Source organism: Microchirus variegatus (assembly GCF_963457635.1).
Source record: "Microchirus variegatus genome assembly, chromosome: 18".
NCBI classification, from domain to species: Eukaryota; Metazoa; Chordata; class Actinopteri; order Pleuronectiformes; family Soleidae; genus Microchirus; species Microchirus variegatus.
This window is the reverse complement of record NC_139819.1, coordinates 3,051,873-3,069,110: the sequence shown is the minus strand read 5'-3', so window position 1 is coordinate 3,069,110 and position 17,238 is coordinate 3,051,873. Positions and strand designations below refer to the sequence as shown.

The 17,238-nt window shown below is 42.0% G+C and overlaps 1 protein-coding gene across 1 annotated transcript in view; it reads right to left on the bottom strand.

Annotated features, from left to right (window-relative positions):
- Positions 1-17,238, bottom strand: part of fras1 (Fraser extracellular matrix complex subunit 1) — a 147,706-nt gene that overhangs the window by 33,897 nt on the left and 96,571 nt on the right. Inside the window, exons 20-28 of the mRNA XM_083905303.1 lie at positions 15,736-15,891; positions 13,864-14,010; positions 12,634-12,780; positions 11,221-11,361; positions 10,885-11,025; positions 10,346-10,486; positions 9,912-10,197; positions 4,130-4,214; positions 1,759-2,082 (exon numbers count right to left, since the gene is read on the bottom strand). Coding sequence (XP_083761429.1) covers positions 1,759-2,082; positions 4,130-4,214; positions 9,912-10,197; positions 10,346-10,486; positions 10,885-11,025; positions 11,221-11,361; positions 12,634-12,780; positions 13,864-14,010; positions 15,736-15,891 — 1,568 coding nt within the window. The remainder of the gene's footprint in view (positions 1-1,758; positions 2,083-4,129; positions 4,215-9,911; positions 10,198-10,345; positions 10,487-10,884; positions 11,026-11,220; positions 11,362-12,633; positions 12,781-13,863; positions 14,011-15,735; positions 15,892-17,238) is intronic.

Here is a 17,238-nt window from a genome sequence, read left to right as displayed (position 1 = left end):
CGTATGTCTGAAATAAGTGGCTAAAATGTGTTTTTCCCTGTGCCTTTACTGGCAGTCATGTTTTGAGAGTCAGTCCCACATAGAACCAAACTTAAAAGAGTGTGCAGCTACATTCAGAACTGTCAACATCAAAAGTGTATGCATATTAATGTGAGAATATTTCATCCTTAGATCGTATACGCCATTGTTAAAAAATGCAAATTCACTTCTTAAACTATGTCTCATTACTGCTCTTCTATTCCTTCCTCTTTTGTTGGTAAAAGACAAAGTCTCTGCAGCTGTTGTCACCTTCTCCTTGCATTTATATGTTTATTTACTTCACTTTCTATTGTGTGCAGATGTAGCTGTGTGGCTGTAAACAGCGATGCTGGGACTCGTCCAGAAGCTTTTCAAATAAATCAAGGATCTTCTCTGAGCTTTCCATCACACTGTCCATCGTCTTGTGTCTAACTGAGGGTGAGACTGCAGCATCAGGACAGCTTACGTGACAGAAAGACCAGCACATGAGTGTGAGAGTGTATGTGTGTGTGTGTGTGTGTGTGTGAGATAGGGACTGGGAGAAGGAGAGTTTTAGCAGTTGCTGATTGTATGTGTGGCAGTAAAGTTTCTGTATTTTCTGAATTCTGAATTATTTCCAAAGATATGTTGAATAATTGATGGCTCTTATCCCCAAGTGTCCGACACATATCTAACCCAAAATCTAACACTTAAAACACCCGCAAACCTGCTAAAAATGTGGGTTTCTGTTGTTTTCTCTGCCCGAAACAATTGAAGCCGCTGAGCAGAAGTGAAACACACAGCAGATGAAAGTATCATAGAGAGCACCGACACCGTTACCATGGTCACACTTTAAATCATTCTGGTGGGCGGAACAACATCACACTGATTGTTCTGGTCGAACACGAGATCAGTTTTGCATTTTGGTGTGAAAACGCGATAATTAGTGTGTAAAATTTCACTAGCAAGAAGAATAAACTCCTAACTTTACAATAAAAATGATTGGGTTGGGTTTTTTCTTGTGTTACGGAGGCAGCCATCTTGTGCCACTATTAATTCTTTGTTTTGTAGTGGTTTAAAATGCAAATTTAAGATGGAGCGCATTACATATTTACTAAGGCTCCAAAAATCCACCTTTACTAAACGGTGGAGCCCTGTTATGGCTATGTTAATGCAGTGAGATTCAACAGGCATGGAGGTCTCTTGCTTCTACTTGCTCTTTTATTTTTATTAATTTATTTTATTATAAATTTATTTTATTTTGTGTTTTTCTTCTTTCGTACCTACTGCTTTATACATATTTGACATAATGCTCATACTCATGTCTTAACTTGCATATTCTTATAGGCAATCCGAAAAGGATATTACGCTGTTTTTGTTTGTCTTAACTGTTTATAACTTATAACTCAGTTGTTTATAAATGTGGCTTACAGCTGGATTGTGCAGGAAGAACGTGTATGTGCTGCACTGTTGTTGACTAAACTCTAAATAAAATAAAAAAAAAATAAAAAAAAAAATGCAAATTTAAAAAATATAATGGCTCGGCCTACATAATGCAAATACATAAACCACAGAAGAAGGAGGAGGAAGTGGCAGAGAGAGTTGTTAACATCCTTTTTGGTCAGTAAAGGCCACCATACTTCCATGACACACGACTTCTTACAGACTGAATCTTTAATATCTGATCAGATATGCAGATTAGCAGCAGCTCATGATGGCAGCGTCATGCCTCAGTTAGGCTCCTCCCCCTGTCTGTCCTACCTTCTGACTGATGTGGATCTGAAGGAGGACGTTCCTGTAGCTGTGTCCATCGTTGACCTGTAGCATGGTCCAGTCCTGCGTCTCCTGCGAGCCGCCGTGAACGTACTGGATCTGCTCCCGTGACAGCTCCTCCAGCTTGAACCGGCCGAGTGCACGGTCGCCGTGGAGACGAGACAGGTGGCCGTGGCGCGGAGGTTCGAGGACCATGATCAGAACGTCGGCTGGATTGTCGGCGTCGTCCACGCGGAGCACCGACTTGGTGATGGTCGCAGAGGCGCCGCGGCCGTCCACAGTTAACGGAGCGAGAGTGGAGACCGCCGGAGGCTGCAGGTGAAGAAGATGAGAAAATTGAATTTGATCTATAACAAAATAAAGTAAAATACCGTCGCACAACACACAAAGAAAAAATAACTTTTTTAAGTGGATTGAGTGCAGAACAAACTAGGCCCAAACAGTGGGATAATACATTTCCTCTCAGTGAGTCGGGTCACGAGAGGGTGGAGTCGTGCTGCTGAGGAGATGGAGGTGAGGACAGGAGACTCATTACGCTGCACTGCTTCACACATGAAGCCCCGACTGTGGAGAAGGTTCAAGCGCTAACAAAGAAATGTCAGGAGAGACGGAACGAAAGCACAACTTTTCTGAACATTTCCGAAACTGGTGAGCAGAGATTTGAGGAACAGAAGTGAACAAGGTGGATTTAGCTCATTACAGCTACTCTTCCCTTCTACACGACCTTTAAAATTAGAGCATGTTTTTGAAGTGTGGTTATGTGAGTTACTGACGGTCAGTGCTGACTGAACTGTGAGCGCCCCCCTGCTGCTGAGAACCAACCAGATAGTCACCACTCGCCTTATGAAATCAGGTTAAGTCTACATCATCTGAAGTAAATGTTCACGTCTTTATCTTACTGAGACTGACCTCAGTGACACAAAGTGACCACACGAGGCAGCAGTAGACCAGCAGCTCCTGTGTGCCCACGTTGGTGTGGGCGAGTGAGTGGTTTTAAAACCTTACGTTTCCTGTTAGAAAAGGGTGAGATAAAGACGTGAACACATTCTTAAGATATCGTAGACTTAAACCTGACATAGAATTAATTAACTGAGGCTTTTGTTTTAATGGGTAAAATCTGTTTTTCCCTTGTGTCTCTGCTGGCAGACATGTTTCCATTGAGAGTGAGCCTCTGTGTCTCAGGCTGGCTCTCAAAAACAACCTAAACTGTCCCTTTACATCAAACCAGGTTCCAGAGGGGGACCTCCCAGACTGAGTTAAATTAATCTGCTGCCAGGTCTGTGGCTGCTGCCTGTGCTTGGTTTCTTCTCCATTACAGCAGCAGAATCACGAAACAAGCTGGCGCCAGACAGCTCATTCTCTCTCTCACACACACACACACAAATTGTGTGTTTTTGAAAAAAGTGACCTCTTGGTGAAACTGTGAGACACAACAGTTAAAAGGGTTGTCAGCCCCAGACCTTTGGCCCTGTTGTGTTGTTTTTAGTGCATTTGAACGTCAGAGGAAAAACCTCCCACAGACAGGCCACCGTGTCCGCGGGCGCTCACCTAAATCCTCTGCTGTCACTGCTGCAGTATGTGGGAGGAAAACAAAAGGCGGTGGATGCACTGGTGTGTGTGTGTTCTGCTCTTAAATCTTGCTGAGGCACGTTGGTAAAGTGAACCAAATGTAATCTTCTGGCCCCGAGGCAGGCAAACACAAACACAGACGCAGGTAAGGGGGCTTCACCTTTTATCCTCACCATCACAGGTGAGGCAGAGGTGAGGTTCAGATTAAGAAGAGAGCTGTCGTCAGCCTGGGCCCCTGAGCAGCAGATTAACAAAAAAAATATATAAAATCGATTTTGTTCAGTTTCCTGGCTCTATTTTTGGTTTGGTTTGGTTTTTTTTTTACTGCTGGAGTTGGGAATAAATGCCTTTGGCAACATTTATCCAGGATTACTGATCAATAATTCCATAATAACATTTCATGATCAGGACAATGAAGTGACCTGAAAGAGAACTAGACTTCTGCTCCACCTATAGACTCTTTACAAGCATGTGGAAATACGTACTTTGACCAATAACAACATAGAAAGAGACTTGGTAGCATTGAACATAAGACAGTCTAAAGTCAAACATATAATAAAACACATGTTAATGCAGGTGGAGCTTTTCAAAGGTGGTGGGATTTGGTGGGAGGAGCTCAGGGAGAAGATCCACCCTCTAAAATCATTTGCAGTGTTTCTTCTATTATCTATTGATCAATTTTGAAGTACCCACGGTGCAGAGTTTAACGTAGAGATATGAGGTAGACGACAAGGTGATGAGTTTTGAATTCATCCCAGTCTCACAGCTGAGTGTTTTTCTTGAAACTCACCTGCATCGACACAACTTGAACTTGGACGGTTTCTGGTTGGGAGAAGAGCTGAGGGTCAGCGACCCGTACGGTGAACTCACCAGTCCTGAAAAAGAGCAAAGGAAACGAGCGTGAGGTGAGAACGAAAAAAATATATTAAAATATAAATAAAACTAAAAACATGCATAAAATCAACCAGGTCAAAGGACAGTATCTCTTTACTTCTCTCTGAATAAATAAGGAGCTGAAAAACAGCCTCTGGGAAGCCCTACAGGTTTCTGGGAAAATGAGTCGTGGACTCAACACGTGTGTGTGTGTGTGTGTGTGTGTGTGTGTGTGTGTGTGTGTGTGTGTGTGTGTGTGTGTGTAGTCATGAGATGTACTCACATCAGTGCTGCCTGAGGCAGTGAAACACAGTAACACACTTGTGATGGTCAGTTTTTAATCCAAAATACAGACATCTTTACGAGAGATGCACCGAAAATTCGGCCACAGAAACATAGCAGCCAAAAAAGGCTTTTAAACAATGCCACTGAGGCAGTTTCACGCCTTTAACTTCCTTTAAACACTTTCAATCTTCTTAAACTTTTAATTAATTCACACTTAGTTTTTTGTTTGGTTTATTAAGATTTTGTCGTTTTTTCTTATGTTCTCATAACAGCAGTAAGGCAGCGGGTAAGATGGCAGCAGATGATCCACTGTGGCGCCGCATAAGGTGAGAAGCTAAAAGAAGAAGTGTGTGTGTGTGTGTGTGAGAGGTAGTATTCACTTCCATCAAACTCATTAACAGGTTCTTCACACATTCACATCATTATCACGTTTTATTGTTATTCTTCACTCACATGAGTTAACAAACACAATCAGCAGTTAACGTGAAAATGTCTTTTTATAATTTCATCAGCATTTCTAATGGTTGTTTTTAATTAATTTTAATTCTTGCTTTGCCGTACATGTTTTGATGTTCACCTACTTCTGCATACTTTGCATCAATCTAATCTAAACACACCCAGAGGTCACAGTTCACCACACTTCCAAGACCTTGAACTGGCAGGAGATGAAGGTGGAAGGTTCACTGCGGGGACCAGTAACTCCACCCGGTCCACAACCTTGCTTTTCTTCTTCTGTTGGGGTTTATATCGGTGCACCACCGGACTGGAGAATCTGCCATTTTGCCAGTGTTCTCTGTCAAATGCCAGTCAGGCCAAAGGGTGGTGGGCTGTGAGCACAGGCACCACTTATGGACATTGGGCCCTCATGTTTAGTCATTGTTCCTGAAGGTGAGAGTGTGGATGAATGTTGCTGAAGTCTATGGAGTCTTTGACAACTTTGTTGTCAGAGTTGACGTCGGGCAGCAGCGAAGAACGGAGCTTGTTGATGTTGGTTTCCAGACGGTCAATCCTCTGTTTCTCAGTATTTGATCGACTCAGAGCCTTACAAAGATCCTGATTTTCACTCATCAGCTGGTCATACATCCGCTTACTATCCTGTGAGGTTTTATTGAGTTTTGCGACCTCGTCAAAAAGCTTGATTTTGACAATCGCTTCCCGTGTCAGTGAACAACGGAGCTTCTGGATTTCGTTTTCCAGTTCGGGAATCTTGCACTTGTCAGCCTTTGAGGTCTCACACAGCTGTGAGACCTGGTCCTGAAGTGTGGTTTTGACACTCAGCTCGTGTGTCACTACAAAATGTATCTCCTGGATTTCGTCTTCCAGATCCCTGATCCTCCACTGGTTACCCTGGTTCGTCTTTTGCAGTTCAGAGATCTGAGCCATGAGTTTAGGTTTACCACCGTCATCCATTTTAAAAATGCATCACAGACTCTAGTGTTTACACAAGAGCTTGACTGCTGTGATCGATTCTTCTTCTTTAATGTTTTTTTTTTAATATGTTACTTCGCTTTAATTCTGCTTCCTGAAATGCTGAGCTGCTGCTTCTTCAGGCTGCAAACTGAGAGCTATATCACGTCCAATCCTTCCTTACTACCTTCTTCAAACTTCTGCTTTACAACCTTTCTTTCCTTTAAACATTATTCGGCATCAAAGGCATCTGAAACATCAAAGGACATACATGGCATCATTTAAGCCTGACAGAAGTTTCTAGAAAAAGAAGAGGTCTGAGCTGTGATGACAGAAATAATAAAATTAAGATGCTCCTCCACCACAGAAGCAATTCAATTATCCAGGTTCCTTGAATGCATCTCGAGCTGCTCTCAAGTTACTAGGTTTTAAGGGCTGGAGTTTGTTTTTCTTTGTTTAATTGGAGTGTTTTTATATTCTGGTGTGACAAAGGCATAACCTTCTGTGCTAAGTGAAAACAAGAAACAAAATGTGTACTAAAAGTCTTTTCAGTGTTTGTGCACACAGAAGTGAAATGTGTCATAGCTTCACAGCAGCTGTTCTGAGTGGAATAATTACGGCCCATTAAACATGTATTGAACAGCTTATTTAAATATCATAAGGGATGTATTTGTGGGAGAAAAACTCATAAAAGCACATTATAGAAGTGGTACATTTGTTGTATGCATTCAAGATGATATTTTCCTTTTGATTGAGGTTACAAGAGAAGGAAATGTCTCTTATATATAAATGTAGTTTATTCATATATGTATTATATCATTTTTTCTCAAATCTGCTTAGCAAATCAAATGCATTATTCCCAAAAAATATGGCCGTAGATTTAATTAAAAAAATAATATTTTAGCTTTTACGGTCTCCATGAATCCAATGGCTCCAAACTGGGCAGTGGACCATGTTTTGCTAATTTGCTGGCGTGCGGCCATTTTAGGCCAGAACACCGCGTTGCCTGTTTGATGTGACGCTCCTGATTGGTTTTAGCAAACGTTCCTGCCACAGCAGAGCAGCTGCACTGAGGAAAACTGGCTCCGCGACCAGATTTAAAATGACTCCTGGACACACAGTGTTATCAACCCTTTATTTTTAATTCCCCTCTGGAGCCAAACCGTGAAAATTCATAACATGCAAATTAAAAAAATGCGTAAATGTAATGTATCTCGCATCTTTGTGAAGGTTAATGGAAATGACCTTTGCAGCCAGAGAGCAGCATAAATCAAAAGCAGTGACCGGCGACTCAGACAATAAAATTAAATGTCATGACAGCGACGGGTGGAGACGAGCGGAGACGGGTGCAGAAGTAATTGATGTCAGCTTTAATTTACTGTGGTGCATAAATGTTGTGTCACAACAGTGACAGTAAAAGGAGAAATTAATTTTAATAGCAGATGTGTTTAAGTGTTGGTTATAAACTAGTGTTAAAAAGACGGGAGACAAATGAAATGAACCTGATGTGAATGTCCACAGACGTCCTTCACTTTCACCTCGTTGTCAGGGTTAAAGGGATAGTTCAGCTTTTTTTTTTTGTTGTGTTGGCACCGACACAACGTCAGACCTGTGAGAACCGAGAACCAACATGGCTGCCGGTGAGGATGTTTTAAAAGTTTGACTTCCACAAAAATGAAGGGGAAAAACACATTGTGATTTACTGAAATTGCTTGGATTAAAAGAAGAAACTGCCATAATGAACAAACTGTGTTGAAAGCACTTTGAAACGCACCGAAATGAACGTGCTAAACTTTGACTAGTTGAGGAACATTGAACGGAGTCCTTTGAACTGCGTTGAGGACATTCACACCCACATCTGAGTTTTCAAGAAACAACTATTTAATAATTTTGTGACAAGGAGAACATTATGGGTAGATAGCAAATTCAATTCAATGTATGTGTGCCCAGTTTGGTAAAATGTTTCAAGAACTGAGGTTGTTTGATTTATTCAGGACTGTGTTGAAGACTTTAGTCCTGTGCAGGGCAGCTTTGCACCTCTTGGTGTACAACATGTAGGAAATTATTCGAAGAAGACACATTCGACATAAAATCTGAACATTTCCAAAAAACACACAGGACCAAAACTGTGACTGTGTAAAAACCACTAACGTCTCAAGTCTTGTGACCCGATTCCCTTTTCAACCATGTCTTAACATGAAAGTATGGCAGTCCATCTTTCACACAAATACAAGTTCTCATTCTTTTCTTCAGCACGGTTCTTCAACACATTTCAACACAGCTCCTCCACCTTTCTTCTGGAAATTTCCAGCGTCTCACAATGCTGCCTCCATAGTACAAAGCTCACAATCACATTCTGAGGCTCTTGTAACAGAAGAAGGCTCCTTATTCGTGGAACCCTTTGTTCTTTCAGATGCCTTTTATATCAAAGATGTTTAAAGGACAAGAAGGTCACAAAGCATCATGTCACTGGAGTGTGGAGGGCAGCAGCACTTGTGCCAGAAATTATTAGACAAAGAAGAAGGTGAAACATGTTAAAACAGTTGGACTGAGAAGAAGAAGAAATTTGAAAATTGTGGATGCTACCTGCTGTGAAACACCAAAGAAGAAGACTTGATTACAACTGTACAGCTCAGTTGTTTTAAATGGAGGACAAAACCCAATTTCTGGAACAGGTCTCCACACTGCAAAAGACTAATGAGGCCAACCAGAAGAGGATTCAAAATCTGGAAAATAAAATCCAGAATCTCCGTTCTTTCCTAAAACAAGAGACGAGTGCCAAAACCAGACTGCGGGAGCAGCTCTCCATGCTGCGTCAGACGTCACAGGCTGACCAGTGCAAGATTGGCGATCTGGAAAACCAAATCAACCAGCTGCGATGTTCACTGACACAAAAGAAGCGTTTAAACGTCAAGCTTTACGCTCTGGTCCCCAAAATACAACAGGTCACGCAAAACAACAACCAGGCGATTATCACACTACAAAATGAAAATCAGGAGCTGAGTCAGGCTCTGGAGGAATCAGAGATCGACCCGCAGAGGATTGACTGTGTGGAAAGCAATTTCAACGAGCTCTGTACTTCACTGGTGCCCAAAACCAACTTTGACATCAGACCTCCTCCTCTGTCAAAGATGCCGTAGCCATGGGAACAATGACTACCGCCATCCAACATTTTCTTAGGACAGTGAATGCATCTGCCTTTGATTGGTTAGTGTACATACTCTGATCAGAGTCAGCCAATCAGATGCAGAGTGGGGCGGGTCAACCCGATGTGAGCTTCGGTTCACCTGGCTGCCAGGTGTGTCGAGGCTACACGTGGTGTGTGTTACAAGGAAGAGCAAGTTTGAGGGCCAAGTTTCATGATAACGTGATGTTAGTCCAGAGTTGGGTCAAGTGACTGGTCAGTAACTGTTCCATCCTCATCTCCTGATCTATCTGCCAGCTCGAGGTCTTCTCCTTCTTCTGCTCCTGGACAGTGAGCTTCAGTGGGACAACTAGCTTCGAGCAGTCAGATGTTCAGACCCGACTGTTGTAGGAGTGTGAAATGCTGACTCTAATACTAATAAAACAAAATTCAGACTCAAAATGCTGACTGGGTTTGTTCACTTCTATGACTCTGACCTGTAATAATGATGAAATGTGTGGAACCAATATCAGTTACTGAGTGTGGTGAGAAACAGTCAATACTAACCGACTACATTTATGAGGTTCCTTGAATGCATCTTGTAGCTGCTCCTTTAAAACTCAACATGGTATGGACCTGCATTACTCTCACTAATGCTCATGTGCTAGAGCTAGAGGTTTTCCTTCTTTATAAAGATTAGGTTGAGGTTAAGTTAGTTTGAAAAAAGGTGAAGCTGTTGGAGCTGACTGTCGCTTCATGGAGTTTTTAAACAGTAGTTTTCGTTTTTAATCATCAGGAGAAAATTATTTTTTATTTTTATCAAACCTGACCGTTTAAATGAACATTTTACATTTCCATCTAAATCCACATCAAAACCACTGACCTGGCCTGGTCTTTCTGATGTCTGAAGCGGACACGTCCAGTTTTCATCTCCGCCCAGGTGAAGCTGCTGTCCCCGGTCAGTTCTTGGCCTTCCCTCTCTTCTCCCTCCTCCTTCCTGGACAGAACCAAGTGTCCGTTGTTTGGACTCTGGATGATGTGGAAGACGAGCTGCTCAGTCGGACTGTCAGGATCCTTCACCTGCAGCAGAGACTGGGACAGAGCAGCAGAACCGCCCAGTGGAACCAGCAGGGAACCGTTGACATGAAGGGCAGGGGGGCGGGTGTTTTCTGAGAGGAGCGATGATTAAAAACTGACGTTAGTAAATCAAATTTTTTCTGGTTCAACAAAGATTTACAATTTTCAAACGAGTTCAACATCTGAAGACACAGGTCACTTTACACACATTAATCAAACACATGTTCATCGTGTCATTACCGAGGCAGGTCCTCGTCTTCTGGTTGGCATAGTAACCGTGTCCACAGTCAGGGGTGCAGTATCCTTCGATGAGGTACGTTTGGTCACGACAAGCTCTGCAGCGTCCGATGCCGTCACACAGCGCGCAGTCAGATGAGCAAGCTGACCAAAGAGTGTTTGTTTTTATATGTGCTTTATTGTTTTAATAAAAAAATACAGTAATTCTCACAAAGCTACATAATAGAAGGTTTGATAATGGACAGGATGGCCAAAATGTTTCATTCATTTTAATTTACCTCAACATGTAATTTAAGGAAAAGTTTTTTGAGGTGTGGTAAAAGTGGCATTCAGAGCTGACGGAGCCGTGAGCGCCCCCTACACCTGGAACACCTGGAAGATATTAGTCACAAAAGCCTATGGTTCTCAGCAGCAGGGGGTGCTCACAGTGTAGTCAGTAACTCATATGACCACACTTTAAAACAACCCAAACAAAAACCCGGTTAAAACAGTTATTATATATATTATACTATATCAGATTAAAACAAGGTAAAAACACATACGTTTGCAGACGTGAGAGGAAACATCCAGGAAGAAGTTTCTGCCACATTCCAGCACACAGTGACCCTGCAGGATGGCGTACGGAGGCTGACACTGCTGGCACTGTCCTGGACCTCGACACGCCACACAGTGATCGTCACAGCCTGACGCACGCACACGCACACAAACACACACAATTTAATATAAAAGAATAAAGGAAGGAGAAGAAGTCAATGTTTTCAGTGAGTTATATTTAGACTCTAATCAAGGATTTTTGTCACAGGAGAAAAGTAAAAGAGCAGAGTTGAAGCAGTGTTTGCTCATGTTCATTTGTTTGTTTGTGTTTGCGTTGCACTGACCGAGGCACTGGTCTCCATCTCGATATGAACCAGGGGAACAGCTCTGTGAACACACGCCGTCCTGCAGCACGTGTCCCTCCATGCACTGAAGACAGTCTGTACGCAGAGGACCTCTGCAAGCGTTACAGCTCCAGTCACACTCTGGACAGGAGGGTGAAGAGTGAGAGAAGAACAGGAAGGAGGAGTAAGGACAAGAGAGAGGACAACAAAATGATAGTAGGACAGGAAAGAGGACGGGGACCATAAGCGATGATGGGAGAACAGTAGAGAGGAGAAAGTGACAGGAGGATGAGGAGAGTGTGAGGACATTGGGATTAGGAGACGGAGCAGAACAGGGGATGAATCATCAGAGGATTTATTTTAGATCTTTCTTCTCATCTGCGGTGTTTGATCTGTGCTTTGTTCATTTTCAGGAAAACTAACGGAAACATCAGTCAGTTTGTGTTTGTGAGTTTGCAGGTTTGAGTCTAAGCTTCAGGACACCAAATTTTAGAAACACAAACACCAGCAGCTCTGTGATAATCCTTAAAACAAACTGAGGCCATCACAGCTTCTTTGACTCTTTACAAAATACAATATAGATATAATTTTTTTTGTGCTCTTTGGAAAAATCTGTATAGATTTCTTCTCGTTTTGCGTCTGTGCACCTTGAATCTGACTGTGTATGAAAAGCGCTTCATAAATAAAAGTTAAACAAGTGTGAAATTGTAAGTGACTGTTAATTAATTGTGTGATATTGTTTAATATTCTGCAGAGTTAGTTGAGTTGTGATGCGGTTAAGTCAAATATGTGGAAAATCTGTTTAGAAAGTCATGTTTGTTTTTTAAATAAAAAATATTGATATTTGCCACTAGCAGTTTGATGGTCATATCTCAGGAGTAAGGATGCAGATTTTTGACATTTAGATATTTTTGCAGAGAGCAGACAACTGTGAAAAGCTGAAGTAGTTTCCACAGACTTTTTTTCCTAAGAGAGACAGAGGTCTTTTTTTACTTGTTAGAAACATAATCGATGAGGTGAGATGAGTCGATGCTGGACTGATGGGTTCATCAGATTATACGAGGAAGTTCCTCTGTGGCCTGCAAACGGAGAGCAGAGCTGCTCTCTGATGTTGTGAGGTTCAGCTAAGGTTCAGAGGATTCTCCAGGGGGGAGGCAGCAGGGTCAGAACAATCTTTCCCACCTGTGGTCGTCAGACTTTAGCTCCTGTCAAACACTGAGGCTCTAATTCCAGACCTGGTACAAACATCATCTTGGTCTTATTTACGTTAAAGTGTTATGAACTCACTTGTCCACTGAGATCAATTGATGCATCAGCTGGAGATGGAGCCTTTCATTTTAGAGCCTCGCAAGTCTGACAGTGTCTCTATACTGACGAAATCACACATGCGTGTGTGTGTGTTTGTGTGTGTACCTCTGCAGGTTCTGGTGGTGGTGTTGAGGTAGTACTGATGAGCACAGCTGTCGTACTGACATTCTCCAAACAGCAGAACTTTGGCCGGGTCTCGACACGACGTACAAACTCCAGCTGTGTCACACGTCAGACACTGAGGGCCACATGCTGCACAGAGGTCAAGAGGTCGGGGTTAGACACCACATCAGTGAGTGAATCTGACACTGACAACACAAAAAGATGCTGCACCACCAGATTCAAGAGACCAGATACCGAACACTAGATACTGGACCAACAGATTCTGAAGACCAGATTGTGGACCACCACATTCTGGACACCACTGGCAACCTTTAAAAAGTAACACTCAGCACTTTTAATTATGTTTTAAGTATATATATCTATATATATTGATATATATCTATATCTATATATATATATATATACACTTTCAATTAATTAATGGTTTTTGTTTAGATATTTAATGATTCTGTATTTGATTCTTTCTTTGTTCTGACTTGTACAGTGTCTTATGTGTTTGATCATGTTGATTTTTTATAATTGTGTAACTTGTTATTTTGTCTGTGTGCTGCTAAAAACTGCAGGGAGATCCTCCTGGTAGTGGTAAAATTGTGGATCAGCTCTTCGGGGCGACGGGATCAATATCCGCCAAGGACGTGTTAATTAGTATGAGGTCAGATTCTCCACGTTTTAATGGATTTTAGTGAAACGTGAACATCAGACACGGACAGGTACTGAATACTTCAAGGATTTTTTTTATAATTTTAACTGCTGCATCTCATAAAAATAAAATGAAAAAAACATTTTTGAACCATGAATCACATTACTATCGGTCACTACTTTATTTGTGAATAATTTTCAATTATTTTCAAGGCAACAAACAGTAACTGCTGCAGATCAATCAAACATTCACATTTTTTAATTAACATTTCTTCTTCATTAATTATTAATCATTATTGGTCTAATTTTTTCACATCTTGTTTGATGACAAGCTTACAATCAACATCAACAATTCCTGTGTCCCCGCCAGCTAAAATCACTGATTTTCTCTAGACACGTTCTGAAGACATCATACTTTGACATAAATCTAAACTTATTGGACTACTTTTTTAGTGTCCTAATGTATTGCTTCTTTCATTCTTTTAAAATGTGGTATTTCTTTGATGAAATGTGGTATTTCTTTGATACATTTATAAGTAAAAAAGAATATGTTGTTAGATCAGCAACACTTACCCTGACAGACCCCTTGACCATCGTCATAGTAACCAGTCAGACATTTGGGAGCACAAAGGCCTGATGGTAACAGAACGCTGTTGGTGTGGCAGGAAGTGCAAGCGAGAGGCCCCGCCCCACTGCAGGAATCGCATGACGGATGGCATCCTGGGAAAAAAAATTCATTTAATTTTATAAACAAAAAGTGAGATTAAATAGAATAATGTAGCATGAGCAGGCAGCTGCCAACATCAGAGGACAAGAAGAGTAATATATAATAGAAATATCTACGAAGGTCATACAGTATCTATAATGAGATGAAAGTGATGACTCAAAACTGCTGAAATATGACATTTTAAAAAAGAAGCATGTAAGATTCTGATTAAAGGGCTTAAAAATGCATATTCATTAGTCTAACTAATCAATTTCAAGAGCATTTGCTGCTCAAACCCCCCACAGCTCCCTCCACACTGTAAATCCAGAAGCTTCTATAATTATGATCAGAGAGTGAAACAGTGGAAAGTGGAAATGTCACTCAGCCGATGTTAAAACCTCCGAATCAACACCTGCAGCAGCACCGGGGCGTCTCACATTTCTCATATTGTCTCATTAGTCCTCGAGTCACAGCACTGATGCATAGAAACACAAATATTATTTCATCTGAGCAGGAACACGTGTTTCAGCCTTCATCACACTTTCACAGCCTGAAGCCTCCCGTTTCAACGCCTTCACTTTAGAGCTGGGTTTCGTCGACATCAAGAGTCAGAGGATATCACCTCTGAGTTCAGAACGTATCTCAGACGAACCACTGTCAGCAAAAACACGTTCATTACAGCGCTCTAATCACACATGAACAACACGGTGACATTTACAACTGAACAGTTGTTACAGCGAGGTAACAAATAGATTCTTAGATGCACTGCGATTCAGATGTCCAAATTCCGATTGTTTAAATGTTAAATAAGGTAAAATAGAGGGTATGAAAAGGCGGCACTCTGAAGTTTATGGGGAGCACAGAACAAAGAAGCACGGCGGCACTATTTCACATCTGTAGTCATCTGTTGAATGACCTACCGAGCTCTACCAGAACAGAGGGCGTCCCTGTCTATCCTCAAGAAGCTCTTGAAAGAGCTGGGTCTTCAAGAGCATCTTCTGTCCAAGCACTTATCATACCCTCTTCCTTCTTCACTTGGATCCACCTCGACCACTCTCAACCTCAGGCAGTGCACTGTTCCTATCTAGACTTCTTCCATGTAGCTTATTCCTCTTTTGTAAGTCGTTTTGGATAAAACCGTGTGCTAAATGCTTCAATGTAAATGTCCATACACACACACACATACATACATACATGTGCAGTTGTAAGATCTCAGGACGGCCCTGAACTCAAACTTCCAACTCTGCAACCTCAACTATGCCACAGCATCAGAAAGAGGAGGTCAGACACGTCTGTAAAAGCCTCACAGCACAGGATCATCTGTCCAGACCGGCCTCACTTCACCCCCCACAATCATCGGGAAAAGGCGATCAGGTCGTAAATGTGGCCAATTATCCTCGAGTGTGGAGTAAGAATTACTGACTTAGAACAAAAATCAAACAAGTTGTTTTTCGTAAGTCTTTCTTTCAGACTGTGACCACATCTGTGATTGATTCCACCACAAAATAAAACCATCCCACATCAACCTCTGACATCACTTATCGACAAAGCCGTTAGCTCGAAATTCAGCGTTTCTTCTTCTTCTCGTCGTCAGGGTCACCAATAAACTGCCACCATGACAACAAATTATCTGTGTTTTAAAGATTTCCAGTTGATGAATAAACCATCGCCAGCTTCCCCCCTGACCTCTGACCTCGTTACGACCTGTACTGAAACACATTAGAGCAAGAAGTTCTTACTGATGCAGGCTCCGTGCCAGGAGAAGTGTCCGCGCGGACAGTGAGCAGTGCAGTGGTCGCCGAGCAACCACGTCCTCGCCGTCTGACACCACAGACAGACGCTGCCGACGCCAGTCTGGAGGTCTGCGGTGCAGCGCTGGCAGTCTGAGCTGCACTCTGCGGGAAAAACACACAGGACACACACGTATGTTATTGTTACTTTCCCAGGACCAATTCCCTCAAATTCAAGGACCAAAATGTGCCGACACAGCTTAAGATGGTAGGACAACTTGTAACGGCATCAGTGTCTTGGTCAAAGTCAGTCTTTGTCATTCGTCTTTGGTGAGACATCGTAATTTTCGCTCTCTTTCTTAACTTTACTCGCTCATTGTTCTGCACAGAATCTCACGTCAACGGTGGAGAGAGAGAGTGGACGGTGTCCACAACACAGCTAGTAATTATGACTCCATGTTCGTCCTGCGTAAGGCTTGGTCTACGTACATCAAGCAATGCAGGACATGCATGAAACAGACATTTAACTAAATATAAAACACTTCTTTACTGCACACAATTCAAGCACTTTCAATGACACGTGTCTATTTAGAGTAATTTCCACATACTTTCAAGGGCCTTGGACTTGACACAGGAGCTGCTGGTCTACTGCTGCCTCGTGTGGTCACTTTGTGTCACTGAGAGCAATCTTAATGATGGATTCAGCAGTGGATCAACAACTCCTGTGTGCTGTGATGGTAAAATCACTTTTCTCTATGGACTTGGTGTGGGAGAGTGAGTGGTTTACAAAAGTCTGTCTAACAGTGAGATAAAGACGTGAACATGTTCTTAAAGATATCGTAGACTTTAACTGACAGAGATTTTATGAGATAAGTCTTTTGCTGGGAGCCATGTTGTCGTTCAAGTGAGTCTGCTGGATTCTTGGCACACAGAATCTTTTAGCTCAACCTTATTTATAATTCAGGACTTATCAATGATTCAATTATATTTTTTAGAGAGTGAGGTTTAGCAAGGTTTTTTTGAAAAAACCTGAGGACACAGACGGCAACATTTCATTTGATAAACCTTCCAAATGTAAATTTATAGCTCGTAATATGAATTCTCAAACAGCTGAGGGGAATGAAAACCTGCTGTAGGCATTTTCACAGCTGTGCAGAAATAAAGCAGGAGAAGATGAGAGCGATTACTGAGAAATCATCCAAACAAAAGAGGAGATTAAGATTTTAATACGGACGTCTCATGATGAAACACTCGAGTCTGGTCACAGCATGCACTTATCAGAGTAAGCTAATCACACCTCTGTGAGAAAGAGAGTTGGAAAACGGAGGGAAAAAACGTGGACGAGAAGACGATGTGTGGTCCATTCTTTCTGTGTGTGTGTGTGTGTGTGTGTGTGTGTGTGTGTCCTTCACACCTGCAGCGAACATCAACATTAACCTACTGCTGCAGAGACGTCAAGATCAGCTCAACGATAAAGAAAACACCTGAGCAGGGTTTTATCTGTCTGTCTGT